Source organism: Pygoscelis adeliae, unplaced genomic scaffold, assembly GCF_000699105.1.
Source record: "Pygoscelis adeliae isolate BGI_AS28 unplaced genomic scaffold, ASM69910v1 Scaffold463, whole genome shotgun sequence".
In the NCBI taxonomy this organism is placed as follows: domain Eukaryota; kingdom Metazoa; phylum Chordata; class Aves; order Sphenisciformes; family Spheniscidae; genus Pygoscelis; species Pygoscelis adeliae.
In genome coordinates, this window is record NW_008824471.1 from 1649200 (window position 1) to 1665563 (window position 16364).

General features: G+C 40.2%; 1 protein-coding gene across 1 annotated transcript in view; it reads left to right on the forward strand.

The window, feature by feature from the left end:
* Nucleotides 1-16364, forward strand: part of KIF26B (kinesin family member 26B) — a 208413-nt gene that overhangs the window by 143521 nt on the left and 48528 nt on the right. The window contains exons 6-10 of the mRNA XM_009321268.1: nucleotides 1453-1659; nucleotides 3244-3337; nucleotides 5468-5730; nucleotides 8591-8774; nucleotides 13711-13870. Of these exons, the coding sequence (XP_009319543.1) occupies nucleotides 1453-1659; nucleotides 3244-3337; nucleotides 5468-5730; nucleotides 8591-8774; nucleotides 13711-13870 (908 nt within the window). The remainder of the gene's footprint in view (nucleotides 1-1452; nucleotides 1660-3243; nucleotides 3338-5467; nucleotides 5731-8590; nucleotides 8775-13710; nucleotides 13871-16364) is intronic.

Consider the following 16364-nt stretch of genomic DNA (forward strand, 5'->3'; position numbering starts at 1 on the left):
TCTTTCCCTCACTAATTGTGTAAAACTGAAATAATGTGCACAGACTTGTGACCATTTCACAATCTTTCATCATGATAACTTGTTTTCCCAGGTTAAAAAATGTGGAGTCAAATTACCACTTTGACTCACAGACATATAGAGAAGACATCATGAAAATACTGAATAATCCTAATTAATCTCTGGTCTCATTGTGTTGTCTTCAAAGGAGTTGTGTCAAAAATGAATTTGCCCAGATTTTACCTCTCAAAGCAGCCAATTTATTTCCATGTGGGATGAGTTTAGGCCAGCATGAAATGAGATCTACATACAAAGAGTACCAGTCTCAATGAGGCCAACAGAAACTGCAGCCTCATCTAACTTTTAGGGCTACAACCTCCTCCCAGGGTGCAGCTGCCATTCCAACAGCAGATGTGCTCCCTCCCTGTGCTGAGGTGACCCTTTGTAGTCACTTGCATGCCAACCGTGGGTGGGTTTGATACAAGTGACATACAGTTAAGGAGTATTTAGATAAAAGTTCTGTCTGGTTGGTGTGAAAGTCAGTCTGCTCTAGGACAAAGAGTGTGCAGGTGTGGCTAGAGGCAAGAGCTGGCAGAGAGGTGATGTTTGCCCTTTAAAGTTCAGGAACTTGGGTGTCTGCAGGTGGTGAATTTATGGGGACAACCAAAGCCAGACCAACTGTCACCAGTTTTACTTACATCTAAATTGCTTACCAACTGGGCTAAGGATGCAGTATAACCTCATTAAATCCATGAAGATGTATTTTTGTCTTAGGTATAACGTCTTATTATGTAGCCATTTAATGAGTTGTGAGCTAACATGTTTTAACAAATCTTTTATCACTTATTACATTCTACTCCCTTACCAATAATTTCAAAATCTGACCATTAAAACAGGGCTCTTTTCACACCTCTTTGATGATGACACTTAGAACTGAGCACTTCATCTTTTTGCATTTGGATTAGAATCGGAAAGGTGTAAATTACAGATCTGGCTTTTATGTGCTTGCTTTATTGATCAGACTGCTTTGTAGAAACCACAGCAGTTCTGATAGCTTAGCAGTCTAGATTACCTTTCAGCTTTCTTAATTAGGCCACTGGGGTACGGTTAATATTCAATTTATGCCGAGAGTAAGACAAGGTGATGTAATACCTCATCATTGTACTTGAGTAACATTGACACTAAAACACCATGATGTACCTCATAATTCTAAATACACAAGTTGCTTGTTGAAGTAGATGGAGATGAGTTCTGGCTTTATTCACTGTGTGTTTTAGGCCAAATTCTGCCTATAGTAATTCCTGTGTCTTCACTGACTTCCACTGAGACAGATGCTAGCTACAGCAAGCAAGTATGATTTGGTTGAGTGTAATTCGAAAGTTCATTCAGCATACCAGTCCAGAGCATCCAACAGACTAATCAAATGCGGTCATCTTTTTGTGTGTTTGCTGACAGGTCAAAGTCATGGTGCGCATTTCTTCCACGCTTGCCAGAGACACGTCTGAGTCCAGCTCTTTCTTAAAAGTTGACCCCCGTAAGAAGCAAATCACGCTGTATGACCCGTTGGCCTGTGGAGGTCAGAATGCTTTCCAGAAAAGGGGCAACCAGGTTCCACCCAAGATGTTTGCTTTCGATGCAGTTTTCCCCCAAGATGCATCACAGGTAGGCAATGTATGATCAGAATAGTTATCCAAAGAATAGCGTGCACCAGAGCCAAATTAATTTCTGCTGCAACAGTAGTACTTTCAGTGGAGTTAGACCAGGGCTGAATTTGGTCTGCCAATGTCATAAATAATGAAATCAGTTTATTAAATTGTATCTCGATAATTGTGTGCTTTCTTTATTCTTTACTGTAAATAATTGCTCCTAAAATTATATGTGCAATAAGTGTGCTAAATGGTGCCTAGTAGGCAAATCCTCAATATCAACAAGTTATTGAATATTATAAAATCTTATTATCTGGTGTATACAGTGATCTGATCAGAACTGCAGTTTTCTAATGCTGTCCTCTATTCATTAAGTCAAGGATTATTTATACAGTGTTCTATTGTACAGTTTACAATAGGAGGATGGGGATTTTAGTCCACAAATCTTTATTCATATGTATATATTCAGATTTCTTATTTTTATTAGACTTCTTTGGTTTGATGAACCATGTTACCCAAATGTCATGAGGAGGACAGTAGAAGAGTAAAGTAACATTGCAAAGTATAATTAGAAAACAGTACTGTAAGGCTGCTTCTGTACTCATAAACTGAACAGAGCGAGGACACAGGGCCAGCTAAGGCACTGTTGTATGATCGTATCATTAGGTCAATCCCTGACCTAGCTCTGGTCCAGGCAGCTAGCACCTCCCAGACTAACGCCTGGATGCTGTTCAAGGGCTGGCCTGTGAACAGTCCCTTTCTTGGCCCATTTGATTTACTATTAGAGAGATAGTCTAGAAATACCCATGAACTAAGTGAATTTACATGATTTATTATCAAATGTGAAGTGCTTCACGTAGAAGCCTAAACTGCAAATTCTGATTTAGTTTCACCTACTACTGATAGGCAGTTGCTGCAGAAGCACTATAGACCATTCAGCCTCCTTGAACCTTAAATCTAAGAATGCCCAGGGTAAATCTGTGTGTTGTACTTCTTAAAATACTGCTACAGTCTTCAGCATGGAGCCTACTGCTGCTAAAAGCTAAGAAGACTCATGATAATGTAGAGGAAAATTAAGATATGTTCCCTAACTAATACCAAAGAGGCTGTTTGTTCTCCTTACATTCCTTACCCACCTGCTAGTGGAATTGAACTCAGTCCATAACTGGGCAAATAATAGAGCCTGTAAAAATTTCCTCAGTATTTGATTGTTTTTTAATCAAAAATGTATTTTTAAAGTCCCCTAAATAGGCAGTTCTGACAAACCAACCACATCCCCTTACAGTATGTGTATTTTGTTTAACCCCACAAAGGATGTTGATGCTTCAGCAAATGAAACTTACTTGACACAGAGTAAAAGTCCTGCTTCATGTGCTTACACAAGTAATGTAATTCCCATCAACAGCACAGGTCACATGAATGAGACAAAGAGGATTAGACTTTTTGATACTTGAACATGCTATCTGGAGCACTGATGACGTTACGACCATTTTCCAGTGAAAATACTCTGTTGACTTTCCTTATTATTGTTAATGGTTTTATCTTCTTTCTTTTTTTTCTTATTTTTTTCTTTTTTTTTTTTTTTAAATACCCGTGACAGGCTGAAGTATGTGCTGGGACTGTGGCTGAGGTGATCCAGTCTGTGGTCAATGGGGCAGATGGCTGCGTGTTCTGCTTTGGCCATGCCAAGCTTGGTTGGTACTGTTAAATTTCCCTATTCAAGCAGCAAAGTGAATATTTTTAACCCAAGATTGCTAGTACATTAGATTAGGGAAAACAAACTTTCATTTGTCTGTGCCTATGCACATTGTATTTGAAAGTGGTACACTGTGCATGACCTTGTACTACACCTTCACCTCTTGCTTACACATCTATTCACTTTGCATATTGTCTAAATGTTGGCAGCATGCTCTTTGCAACAGAAGTTATCTTTGAGTTGTTGCTTCATTCCGTCCCCTGAGTACTACAGCAATTTTTAGCACTGTCTTCAATTGTTAATGAATGATCCAACAGTGGATTGTTAATGAATGATCCAACAATGTTCTACAGTTTTACAGATGTGCTTGGTATTGGAGACTGCCAAAATACCACTTTTACCAAACTGTGTAAAGGCTGTGAGTATCCACTCAAGAACTTGATGTTTGTGATGGCACTATTCAGGTGCTGTGACTGGGCGCTCAAGTAGTTTGATTTATATTCTATTACCTGATTAGACAATTCACTCATTACTAACCTCTTCCTATTCTGTCTCCAACAAACCCTATTCTAATGGTTAACTGAATGTTACCAATGGATCAAAACTCGCTCTTTGCAAACGCATCAGCAGCATTTCAGGTATTCATGGAAAGACAATAAAAAGGAGAATCATCATCATTAACACTATTCTTTTGAGATAACTGGATTTCAAGAGTAATCATATTTTGTTCATACTTATCTAATAGTATTTTGAAAATACTGTCTCTTTAATGAAGAGGGTTGTATTGTATGTGTGCAATGATCTCCATTCTTTACTGTCTCAAAGAAACACAGACATACACATACAACTTAAAAGGATAATTCAGTTTTTCAAGTGATAAAGAAGATCAAGCTTTATCCCAGTATTATCCCAAATTATAGGCAACAAAAACTGGAGAGTACTGAATGCTGCAATGCCACCAGCTCTGGTACAACGAATGGAGCAGGGCCACTGGTCCAACTAACCACAAGGCCCTTCTGGGCAGGCAGGAGTACTGCGAGGATGAGCACTTGGATATTTAACCCCCTGTGACCTGCCAAACACGAGAAGGCAAATGAGATGGAAAAGAAAGCCACCGGATAATGGTGTCTCACAAGTGCTACGTGTCCTTTAGAGAGGCGGCCTAGCTAGGGCTTTGCTAGAGCACGAGTTGAGTCTCTGCAGTTGCTTCGTTAGCTGCACCGCCACCATTCCACCAACGGTGGACACACCCAGACCTTGCCACAGATACATACATAGAAATATTTTCTTTGCTGATCTTTATCCACATAGATTCAACATAAGAAATGAAACAAGGTAAAGAAGCCACAAGTACTTGCCTGAAAGGATGTATACCTTTATCATTTGGCTTATAAATTTAGGAGCTTTAGAAAACTTGTCTAAGAGCATTATATGTAGTGACACCTAAAGCAGTATAAGATAGTACTCTGTGTCTGTTCTCAATCAGCAAACTTTTACAGCAGACTCAAGCCAGAGCTATAATTGCAGAGTCAAATAATAGCAAACCAGGGCAAGGTTTTGACCCAGATAAAATATTTCTTGTTGTGGATCCACTTATGCACCAAATGACCACATGTACCTGGGTTTTCTTCTGTATGAAGTTACATCTTTATGATTCCGGGACCAGGTTTATGTCAATCCCAACCCCAGCGTATGAAGCGTAGTATAGTGCTTTGAAGTAAAATGGTATTCAAAGAATACCACACTCACAGTATCTAAAGCAGGGATTTTTAGAGACCATAGCACTCCTGCTCTGCTCAATTCCCCCCACTATTCACCCACATCAGAGGCTGCAGTGTTGTGTGGTAGGGACCTGCAGCACCCTGCCTGGGGAATGGGGGATGTCAAGGGAATGCATGAGGTAATGATTTTTGAAAGCAGCTCAAGATTTCGTCTGTTGGTTTTAAATGCTCTCCAGTTTCCATGTACTATTTGTCTACCTGCCTATCTTTCTCCCTTGCTGACTGTTCTTATTGTAGCGAAGAAGTTATTTTCATGAGGCTATGCAGGATAATCTCTCTTGACAGAAGGCTGTGAAGGTCCTGGGAGTGATGTTGTTATCTTTTCTCCATCCCCCTCTTCCTGACAGGGAAGTCATATACCATGATCGGGAAGGATGATTCCATGCAAAACCTCGGTATAATCCCTTGTGCCATCTCCTGGCTCTTCAAGTTGATTAATGAACGCAAAGAGAAGACAGGAGCCCGCTTCTCAGTCCGAATTTCTGCAGTGGAAGTGTGGGGGAAAGAAGAAAATCTGAGAGACCTCTTGTCAGAGGTGGCTACAGGCAGCCTGCAAGATGGCCAGTCCCCAGGTGTCTACCTTTGTGAAGACCCCATTTATGGCATGCAGGTGAATCCAAGGTTCATTTTACACTGAACAAGCAATGTGACTTCTTTTTCTTTTTTTGAGCTATTAAGATGGTTCAAATTCAAGAACTACCCTCAGCATAAAGTTTATAGACTTGAAAGTGTTTACTTTAAAACATGTAAGAACTTTATGACCTGCAGCTGCAGGGCCATCTGCTCTCCTGGCCTAAATATTTGTACCTCTGGTATAACTAATGTTGAGCAGGGGCTTGTGTTTGCAGTAAAATGTGAAAACATTCAGTGCAAACAAAAATTCACCTCATTCTTAAAAAAAAAAAAAAAAAGTGTGATCTCTCTTTTGTAAAACAACAAGCTAAAATATTTACAGTACTGCACAAATAACTGGAGGCCATTAATATGGCTGTTTATCTCTTTATAAACTACATTATTTATAGCACTTGCATTAGCGATGTTGTAGGAAGCATTAATCGCTACTTATTAATTGCTGCCAAGAAATAAATTCCTGAGCTGGGCAAGCCAAGAATAACTCTAACTCTTCTTAGGTTTGGAGGTTTAGCGGGAATGAGTAACTGGCTCATGTATTTCCTGGGTAACTGCTAGAAAGTCTCAGCAGCCCTATTTTTTTTCCCCCTCTTGGTTTGAGGTGAAAAAAGGCCTATTCTTTCATTTTGCTGTCTGTGAGGGAGTGAATCTGATTTTTGTATGAGTAAATGAAGAGGGAGCAAACCAGCATGATGTAGCTTGAATACATTCTTTCAACCTTAAAGGCAAAGGCTGCTACCATCCAGAACCTGCAGAGCACTGCCTATCCAAGGATGGGGAATGGAGGGAGGAGGGAACAGACCTACAGGGTCATGTATCCTATTTCCAGCTCCAAGCACCTAGAAATCATGATTCACATTCACAAAAGTAATGAATCATGAGATTTTAAACAGCAAGTAACAAATTTTGTGTTTTATCTCTTTGTGGTTTAAGCCTTTTGGACGTACTTAGATCATATTTTCCACTCTTTTCCATTCTACCCAAGGACTACAAAGTTGCATCTTGATTTTAAATAACAATTAGGGTTCTCATTCTCACTTGACTCCTGGCTTTAGTGCTTTATGAAATACTTACAGTATCACAAGAAATCTCACCCTCTGATATCCAGTAATGGGTGCAGTCTGGTGAATATAAGATGGGAGACTTGAGTCTTCGCAGTTCCCACTGGGGTGATAGATGGGCCAGTTAAGATCTGAATTAGCATATGTGTGTTACATCTGTTACCTAACTGTGTAACAACTAGCCTCTCCTTAGAGCTCAATTCTTTACTAAAGTATTTAAGCACAATAGCAATAATAATAAATATTCCATTATTGTTGCTTATTTTCCTGTCGATACAGACAGAACAGCCATATACAAAATGAATTATTTTAGATCAGTGGAGAAAAGGTAGCTCCACGAGACATCTATGTATCTGTGTTTACAGACATAGTGACATTCTGGAGTCATGTGTCCTACACCTGAATTCTCAAAATCCTCAGATGAAGGGAGGATATTATATTATAGCCATACAGATATGCAAAATCATCAGCGTGTATAGCAAATGAATAATCACCATATGTCATACTGTCTGTCATTGGACCTTTCCAAGTGTGCATATTTTCTTGTTGCTTACATTAGTGAGATCAGCCCACAGACTGGCCTGCCTTCTGCTTGCCTTGTTAACTCCTTCCTGCCCCCCTCCCTCTTTCTAGAGAGGGCTTAGCCTTCAGCTGTGTCACCCCATCCCACGCAGAGCCTTGGCTTTATGCCCTCCTCAGGCTGGTTAATGGTTACGAAGAGAAGACAAGAGAACTGTCTCCTCTAGGAGAACTTAACTTCTAGCTGTATTACATCGCAGGGGAACAAACCCTGAGAATGGGAATTCCTCGCTGTTATTATGCCAGACAAAACAAGTCTATCCTATGGGCTGTGGGCCAGCTCTGTGTACTGCCGAAACTAATGCCATCAGATTGCAGTCACATGTCCCTTCCACAGACAAACTAATCTTAGGTGACATGAAACATGCATGCATTCCTAATGTCACGGGGGGGTTAATAATATCTGCCCTCCTATGCTGTCTATCACTTTGGAGAGATAAGAGCAGGCTGGTGGCTGGGATTGAGGTCCAGCAAATGTGAATGTATGTACATTACCTGCCTTGTTCCATTTAATGGATTGCTCTGGCTCATGAGCAGGTGCATAAGCATGTGGTATGAAGGGACAAGAAAAAGGCTTCTCTTCTGTGCTGCTCCCCACATGCTATGGGGCTGAACACAAGCTTCAGTCCTGTTATTTCCCAGATTTATCTGTGGACTGCTCCCTTCTAACACTTTCTGAAGGGTAACACGTAGTCCTGCCCCTGCCAGTCTCCACCAACTGTTGAATTTGGGATTGACATGTCTTCCACCATTTTTTTTTTTTCACTTCTAACCATCAGAAGGACACAGTGGTTGCCAGAGCCAGCAATGCAGGGAAAAAAAAGCTGTAAAACTAATGAAAATAATGAATAATTAATGAGAACAAATAGCTTAAAATTCTGAGAAAGTGAAGGAACAAATTTATGCATCTGGCCAGACTATAGGACGGTTTCCAGTTGCTGGGGTTTATGTGTAACAACTGCCACCAGAGATACCCCAAGTGAGAACCCTCAAAAGCCTGGATTCAATTGTGGGGCTCCTGGAGAGCATGGTATTGCCACTGCCAGTGTCAGGAGGGTCTCATTCCATCGGGCACCTCCTCCTTTTCGGTCCCATCAGAAGCCAGAGTATCCACAGTGTGCATTGACTGCAGGAAGTTGTCTGGTAGTGTTGACTTGTGTGGGAGTTCCTAGGTAATTTCTTCCTTGTGTTAACCTGCAGCTTCAGAATCAGAGCGAGCTCCGCGCCCCTACGGCAGAGAAGGCTGCCTTCTTCCTCGATGCCGCCATCACCTCGCGTCGCAGCAGCCAGCGGGACTGTGACGAGGAGGATCACCGCAACTCCCACATGCTCTTCACTCTGCACATTTACCAGTACCGCATGGAGAAGAGCGGCAAAGGCGGAAGTAAGCTGTCCCTTCGCTCCCTTCTGTCTCCTCCAAACCTGCCTGGAAACTGGTTTTAAACAGGCCTTTAAACAATACTCTTTAGTGGTGAAAATTAGCAGAGTTCTCCATTCAGCATGGGGTAGGGCCATTCATACCAGCAGACTGTCCACCTGCCTGGTAAAGACCCACCAAAGGCCATTAAAGGCCACTGGGGATTATTACCATCATTTGTCAATTTAGTTGTCATTGTGGAGATACTAACAGTTAGTCCTCAGCACTAAGTGGGCCTCTGTATCTAAAAAAAAAGTGTTTTTTAAATTGGCTTTTAGTATTATCTTTACTGATAGTGTTAAAATCATGGATTAGAATATTACGGCGACAGGAATTCCTTGCCACCCTTACATTAGCTGATCCTCTTCGACACCCAAATAGGGCAGTGTGTGTGTAAGCTGATGTTGGCAATGCGTAAACTGTACCTTTTCTTGGAGATACATGATATTTTAGTTGCTGGCCCAACTACATGTGCACAAAGGACTCTCATGGTTCTTTGTAAAGGCTCTGGGCTTTTCAGATTGGCTTGCTCCTTCTCTTTGCTATAGATGCTTTCACTGGCTTGTGTCTTTACTTCTATCTCCCACTTGTAAATGAGGAAAAGATGCTTCCATGTCTACTTATATGTTTCTATAATTTTCAAGAGTTTATTTGACTTGCACCATTTATATGTTTTTATTATATTTATCTTCTGCTTCAAGTCTCCGAAATTGTTTATAACTGGACATATACAGAGGGGTTTTTTTTAGTAAGTTCCAGTGATAGAAGATTTGTATAATATAAGAAGCACCCCCACCGAAAAAGAAAACTTTCACATTAAAATTCTTTTTTTAAATAATCATGTTTTACAGGGAAAAATGTTTGTTTGAAAGACACCAGTGACCTCTGCTTTTTTAAATTTGTGGACTTAAGCAATTCTGCAGAAATAGCATATGTTTCAGCTCCTGGCTCTGCATAGGTTATTTGTAATAAGGAATAGATTGCAAGCTATGATGTGTAGTGGGTGAACACCACTGCAGTATTAATGTCTGATATGCTCAAAGACTGAATGCTCAAATGGACTGGTTCATAGGAATAAAGATGGCTGATTTTGAGGGAATTATTATTACAATTATTTAATGCTCCATGCCTTTTACTGAACACATACATGCATGCACAGTCCTTTTCTACTGTTTTCAAATGGAATTAATAAAAGGGGAAAAAATATTTTCCTGTGGCTGTAATGACTCATTTTAAAAAAAGAAGACATGATCCTGTTGGATTACAATATGGCATACTTTGCCCACTGCCTGTAGTTATATCTTTGTCTCGTGACCATACCACCTCCTGTCTTCAAGTTTCCATATCTGAGTGGCCTCACAAGCCAGGCAGGGTCAGATCTTGCTGATAATTGAATGAGGGGGGAATTCCAGCTGCTCAGAAAGGGCGCCTAGTGATTATCACTGTCTCCTGCTGTAATGAAGGACTTTTCAGAAAACAACATGAAGATAGTAGAGATATAGATTCCAGTAACAGAATTAAAAAAGGATAGGAAAAAGAAAGAAAAAAAAGAAACCCAGCTTCTAAAGGATAAGAGATTAAAGGGCTGGCTAACGTATGATTTTGGTAAAAAATGACTGTTAGAATAACGCATTGGTACTGTACTTACCTCCTTGTTAGATTCATTACCAGGAATGTCATGAAGCAGGCTTAGCACCATTGAAATAAATGGCATTGTGGCAGAACTGGCACAGTCATTTTTCAGCTGTCAGCTCTGCAAAGTCTCTGTGGCCATAGACAAAAACAAGTGTTAGGATGTTCCACTTCTCTTCTTCTCTCTATAGTTGCCAGGCACATTAATGGAGAACTTGCCTAACAAATAACTTCATTTTCAGATCAAGCAAGTGGATCTGCCATCCTAAAAGTGTTTTACTTTGACTTGTAAATTAAATAAGAAGGAAAGATCAAAAAATTTCTCTTATTCTGGATTTCCTCAACCCGTGTAATAGAAATATGTGTGGAAACAGTATGACTAAGATTTTGAAGGGTAGCGATTTCTTTCATTTTCTTTTGTTTACCCAATGTCTGGTAATCTTAGCAACAGAAATATTTATTATATATAATTCAGTAAAGTCACCTGCAGTCATTTTCAGTAGCAACTAAACACATTTCTTTGTTTTTCTAAGTAAATCATTAGGGGATACTCAAAAAAGGTAATTTCAGCCTTCTGAGGGTAGCAGTCCTAGAGGACTCAGGGACTTTTAAGTCTCAGAGTTTTAAGGACTCTTAGAGGGGAGGCAAGGGTCCTCCATGAGCAGTTCAGAGGAGGTGAAGGTGCAGCTGCCTGGACGGTTCCCCAGGGAAGCCTGGTTTTCTGCGGCGAGTGCAGGAGCCCGTAGTGCATGTGGATACTTCCCGTGAGAAGTATCCCACCACTTCCCACCACTGAGAGCACAGTGGTGAAACTTCCATGGACATGTGTAATGGAAGGACTGGGGGAATGGTCCCCCAATCATATAATCTGGGGACCGTTACAGCGTTTTGAATGTCTAGCCACCAACATTAGTTTTAATCAGACATTTATTTTCACTTCTGTTTTGTAATACTCGGCATGATTTAACCTATATCGCAGTATAATTTAATACATGGGAGTCCTGTGTTGCCTAATACCTGATGTAGCTGGAGCACTAACAGGACTTAAAAGAAGCAGAAGTTACTGTATTTTAACAATTGTTGACAGAGATGCTGGCTACATTTTTGGAATATTACCTTCAAATCCCATAGCATAAACCATTCACAGAAAAAGTCTTCTCTCTTCTTTCTTCTTCTCTCTTTCTTCTTTCTTCCTTCTTTTTTTTCTCTCTGCTTTGCTTTGCTTTTATTTTCTTATCTTCTATTCTTCTTTCTCTTTACTCATGTTTCTTTTTTCTTTTATTTTAATACATGGGAGTCCTGTGTTGCCTAATACCTGATGTAGCTGGAGCACTAACAGGACTTAAAAGAAGCAGAAGTTACTGTATTTTAACAATTGTTGACAGAGATGCTGGCTACATTTTTGGAATATTACCTTCAAATCCCATAGCATAAACCATTCACAGAAAAAGTCTTCTCTCTTCTTTCTTCTTCTCTCTTTCTTCTTTCTTCCTTCTTTTTTTCTCTCTGCTTTGCTTTGCTTTTATTTTCTTATCTTCTATTCTTCTTTCTCTTTACTCATGTTTCTTTTTTCTTTTATCATAAAAATCTACTCGTAGTTTTATTGTTGTTTGTTTTAATTAGCTATCACCTGAAACTGAAACAGAATTACAGAATTATATATAACACATTTTACAGAAAGGCTTTATATTTTTACAGAAAGTTTTGTGTCATGCAAGACACCAGGTAGTAGCAATAAGCAGTGAGCCCTGTGTTTTGCAGTGCTTGCAAAATTAAATATCTCTCTCCTTATTTTTTCAGTGTAGGTTAATGTGCTTTAAGTTACAGCTAATAGTTACATATACCTTTAGTAGCTGTATGTTTTCTGTATTTATATCCATTTTTCATAGTAGACTTTCTATGAGCAAATCTGCAAAATTATATGATTGTGTATCAACTTTTTGTCAATATGTGGAAGTTTTATGAGTGTCTTCTTCACGTATCTACGTAAACTTATTTCCTTCTACCTCCTATGGCACCTACATGCCTGTATACCATGGCATGGTACCACAGCTACTGAATGCAGAGTCATTGAAAAAACATGCTTGGGGTTGACAAGACATTTCCAAAGCAATGAAATGTATCTGGAAACATCTTTCGTAAGGTCCCCATCATGTAGTTGCTCCCATCGCCATCTTTGCTTGTGAACTGGTCTCCCCCCACCGCTAATATTTCTTTTTACCAGATGCATAAGTTGAGGTGCTTGTCAAAATGGCTGTGAATTTATTTGCATAGAGGTAAACTCAGATGTGAAAGTATTTCCACTCCTGTTTAAGTTATGTTTGTGTCCTCAAATAGTGCTCTTAACTTTTGAGTTAAGATCCTAGAAATAAAACTACCTTTTCCTACAGATTGCTTCTAAACTAACTCTTGAGAATAGGGAGGAGTGGTCAAAGATCAGATGCAAAAAACCCCAGCTAGGAAATTGTCTTGAGATAATAGAGAATTAGAAGCACTTTTGTAAAGTCTGCATAGTGACCATCCTGGGTTCATAAGGAACCATAGGTTTTTTAAGAGAGCAAATGTCTGTTAATCTTGGTGTTTCAAAAGGTAGCATCTTTTCACTTTAAATGCAGTGTGTTGATACAGAGTAAACAAGAAAAAAACCATAGGAATCCACTGCTAGTTTTACAGAAGCTATTTTCAGAACAGAGCAGCTTGTCCACAATCCATTACCCATGGCAAGGCAAACCTTTTCTTAGCCCAAATGATAATGTAAAAGTATATAGACTTAAAGCAAAGTTGAACATCCCACAGACGCCACCGGTTCTTCTGAAGATTCAGTGTTCAAGATGGGAAGGATAAGAGGAGCTACCACAGGATCACTGCTCACCAAGAAGCAATTCTCAGCCTGTCATTTTCTGGACAGAGGACCCGTAATGACAGAGACAGAAACAGAACCAACTCAGGTATAGGCTAATAGAGCTATATTAAAAAAAAAACAAACCAACAACAAAACCGCACAGTGGTGACTCCCACAGAGTTAAACCTGCAGAAGCGGGTGAGTACTGAAAGCCTCAGCAATTTTTAAGCAAGTCCGGAGTGGACAGCAATGTACAGCAGTAAAGGCTGAGAGTGAGTTAACAGGACCCCTACAGTTTCTTGCTGCTAACGTGAATTAGGAAAGGTTTCTGGATTGTTTCCTCTTTGCAAGTTGTGGCAAGTCTTTTGCTTTCCTGGCAGCTGCTTTTGGAAGCACATGCTAACCGTTTGCTTTCTTTGTTTATGGCAGTGTCTGGAGGTCGCAGCCGCTTGCATCTTATTGACCTGGGTAGCTGTGTGAAAGTGCTCAGCAAAAACCGGGAGGGAAGCTCTGGCCTCTGTCTCTCATTGTCAGCACTGGGCAATGTCATCCTCGCCCTTGTCAATGGAAGCAAACACATCCCATACAAGTAAGTGGTATTCTATGTTGCACCTAATGAGAGGATGCTTGCAAGCAGTGTGCTTGTCTGGGCCTGAGGCAGACTTGGGGTAAGCAGGGAGACAGTCTGCTGAGGTCAGTGCAGCCCTCTTGAGGTGCAGCAAAACCCGCCTAGGGTTCAGTGACACCTGATCTAACCTTACATCTGGTAGCTACACTGTATTTGACATTCAGGTTTCAAAGGAAGAAGTCTGCTGAAATAGGACCCAGGTGTCTTCAACTTCTTAAGGCTTGAAGTTCAGCACATTACGATTTTGTTTTCTAGGACTGTTCAAAGATTTCTTTAATGTTTCAAAACGTTTGAGAGCCAGTTTGAGATTTTCTCCACAGAGGCAAAAGTTGTTGCCATAATGGAGCACTATAGAGAAAATTATTTTGCTGTCCATTGTGTGGAATTTAGTTTCTTGAAAATATATATCACAATGAGCATGCATGTTTGTCATGAGATTCTTTCTGTGATCCAAGGTTACTTTGCATTTTATTTTTGTGTGATTTGAATCTCAGTGTCAGCCTTTCACTTGTCAAAAAGAAGTAGGCCCTTCTAGTCACACTAGACAAGTGGCCTTTGCTACTGCAGGTAGCTTCTAGGAAATTAGAGGAATTGCTCACCTAGTTTGGTGAGTATGTTTTGTACTCATTTCTCTTCATTGTTGTCTCACCCCATTTGTCATGTGTGCGGGTCTGAAAGCAAGTTTGGATTCATTACCCAACCCAGACAGTCCTATTGAGAAGTTTCCAATTTTGTGGACGGTATTGCTTTTCTCTAGCCTAAAGCCTAGGGAGTAGCAACTAGCATCACAGGAATGGCTTACATTAGCATCTTGTAATCAAACTGCTAATGAATGTCACCATTCATGAAAGACATGTATATGAGATCTGGAGTTAGGAAGAACAGGGTGACATGAAAAACGAACCAAGTCATTCACAGAGCATATTTCAGTCCATCCATTTTGCCCTTTTTATCATTTTAAAGGCTGCAAACATGATTATTTTCTCATGTTCATTCAAGATTGCAAGGTATTGACAAGTTTTACTTCTTTGGTTTTGTCTTCATTTTGGAAAATAAAGATGAATTGAGTTGGGTTATAGTTTTATTTTTCTCCTAAAGTTTATTTTCCAAAATTATTTGGCAGTCTGGGCTTAAAACATGATTTCTGGAAATATTCCCATTCCTGGAGCTCAGTCAGACTGGAATTCAGTTAAGGGCCAACCAAATTTGTACGTATAAACGTTCATGAAATGTTTTGTGGATCATGCACCTAGTCATAGCGTGAAAATAGCTTGAACTCTGAACTTCACAAAGTGTAGCTCAAACTATGCTTATCAAAAACCTGTCTTCCTTCTTGTTGGATTTTATGGATTGAAGGGAAGGCCAACAGTAGGAATAGAAAAAATGATGTCAATGAACATCATAATCAACATATAAGGAATAGTTACCAAATACAACAGCTGTCTTTCCTGGCAATGCCTGGCTGGGAGAACAGCATTACCAAACATGTCTTCTACTCGCTGCGCTACCAATCTCTTTCTGCTGCGATTCCCAGCTGTTGCACTTCTGAGCTTACACAGCCAGAGGTGCCAGCACACTTGCTCATCAATGTTTCTGTACTGCTGAAAGAAGATGAAAGGTCTCTTCAGGCCAGTATCTCCTCTTGGATTCATTCCTATAAGAGCAGATAGTATAGAGTATAAGTGTAGAGAAGTCGTTTGTGATCTGTAAATCAGAGGCAGTCTCTGTTTCTAAGGAGGACTTTTGAAATGTAATTTGAAAAACATATTGGCATATTTGGGAGCAAATTTTGTCCACTTCTTGCTGAGAAGAGTGCAGAAAGCATTTTTTCCCAGATGTGATCTATTCATGAGCAATGGAAATAACAGTCTTGGTGGCTGGGAGAGTGCAAACACTGTTTGCTCAGTGATCCCGCAGTACAGGTGTGTGCTGCTCCTCGGTGGAGAAGAGAGGAAGGAGGCGGGTGTGAGCGTGCTGCATTGTAGAAGAGGCTGAGCATCCCATAGACTGATGTGATATGTGTTCAGTAGCACCTCTTGTTTAGAGTAACAGCTAGCCTATCTAGCTGAGATCATTTCCCTTTCTTTAGGGGTGTTCTCTTTCATTGTTAAGGACAAAATTAAAATTTTGTTAACTGCCTTTTTTGAGTGGGACCAAAGGAAAACAATGGAAGTGTTTTCTTATGTGACAGTGCTGTACATTGTGTGTGTGGTCTCGGCAAATTTCCATAGAGGAGCAGACAAAATGGAGCATCTTTTCTTTACCTGAGCTATTAAACAGCCATTAAGTATTTCATGGCAGCCTGTCAGTAGGCACTGCATGGCTTCCTGGGAGTCCAGAAACTCACAGTTTCATAGACCTCAGGTTTTCTCTTACTGCAGAAATTTAGTTCTCTAAAGTCTGAGAGGCTGCAGGCTCTTAAACTCCCTTCAGTGCTGTATCCAGCTTTATCTCC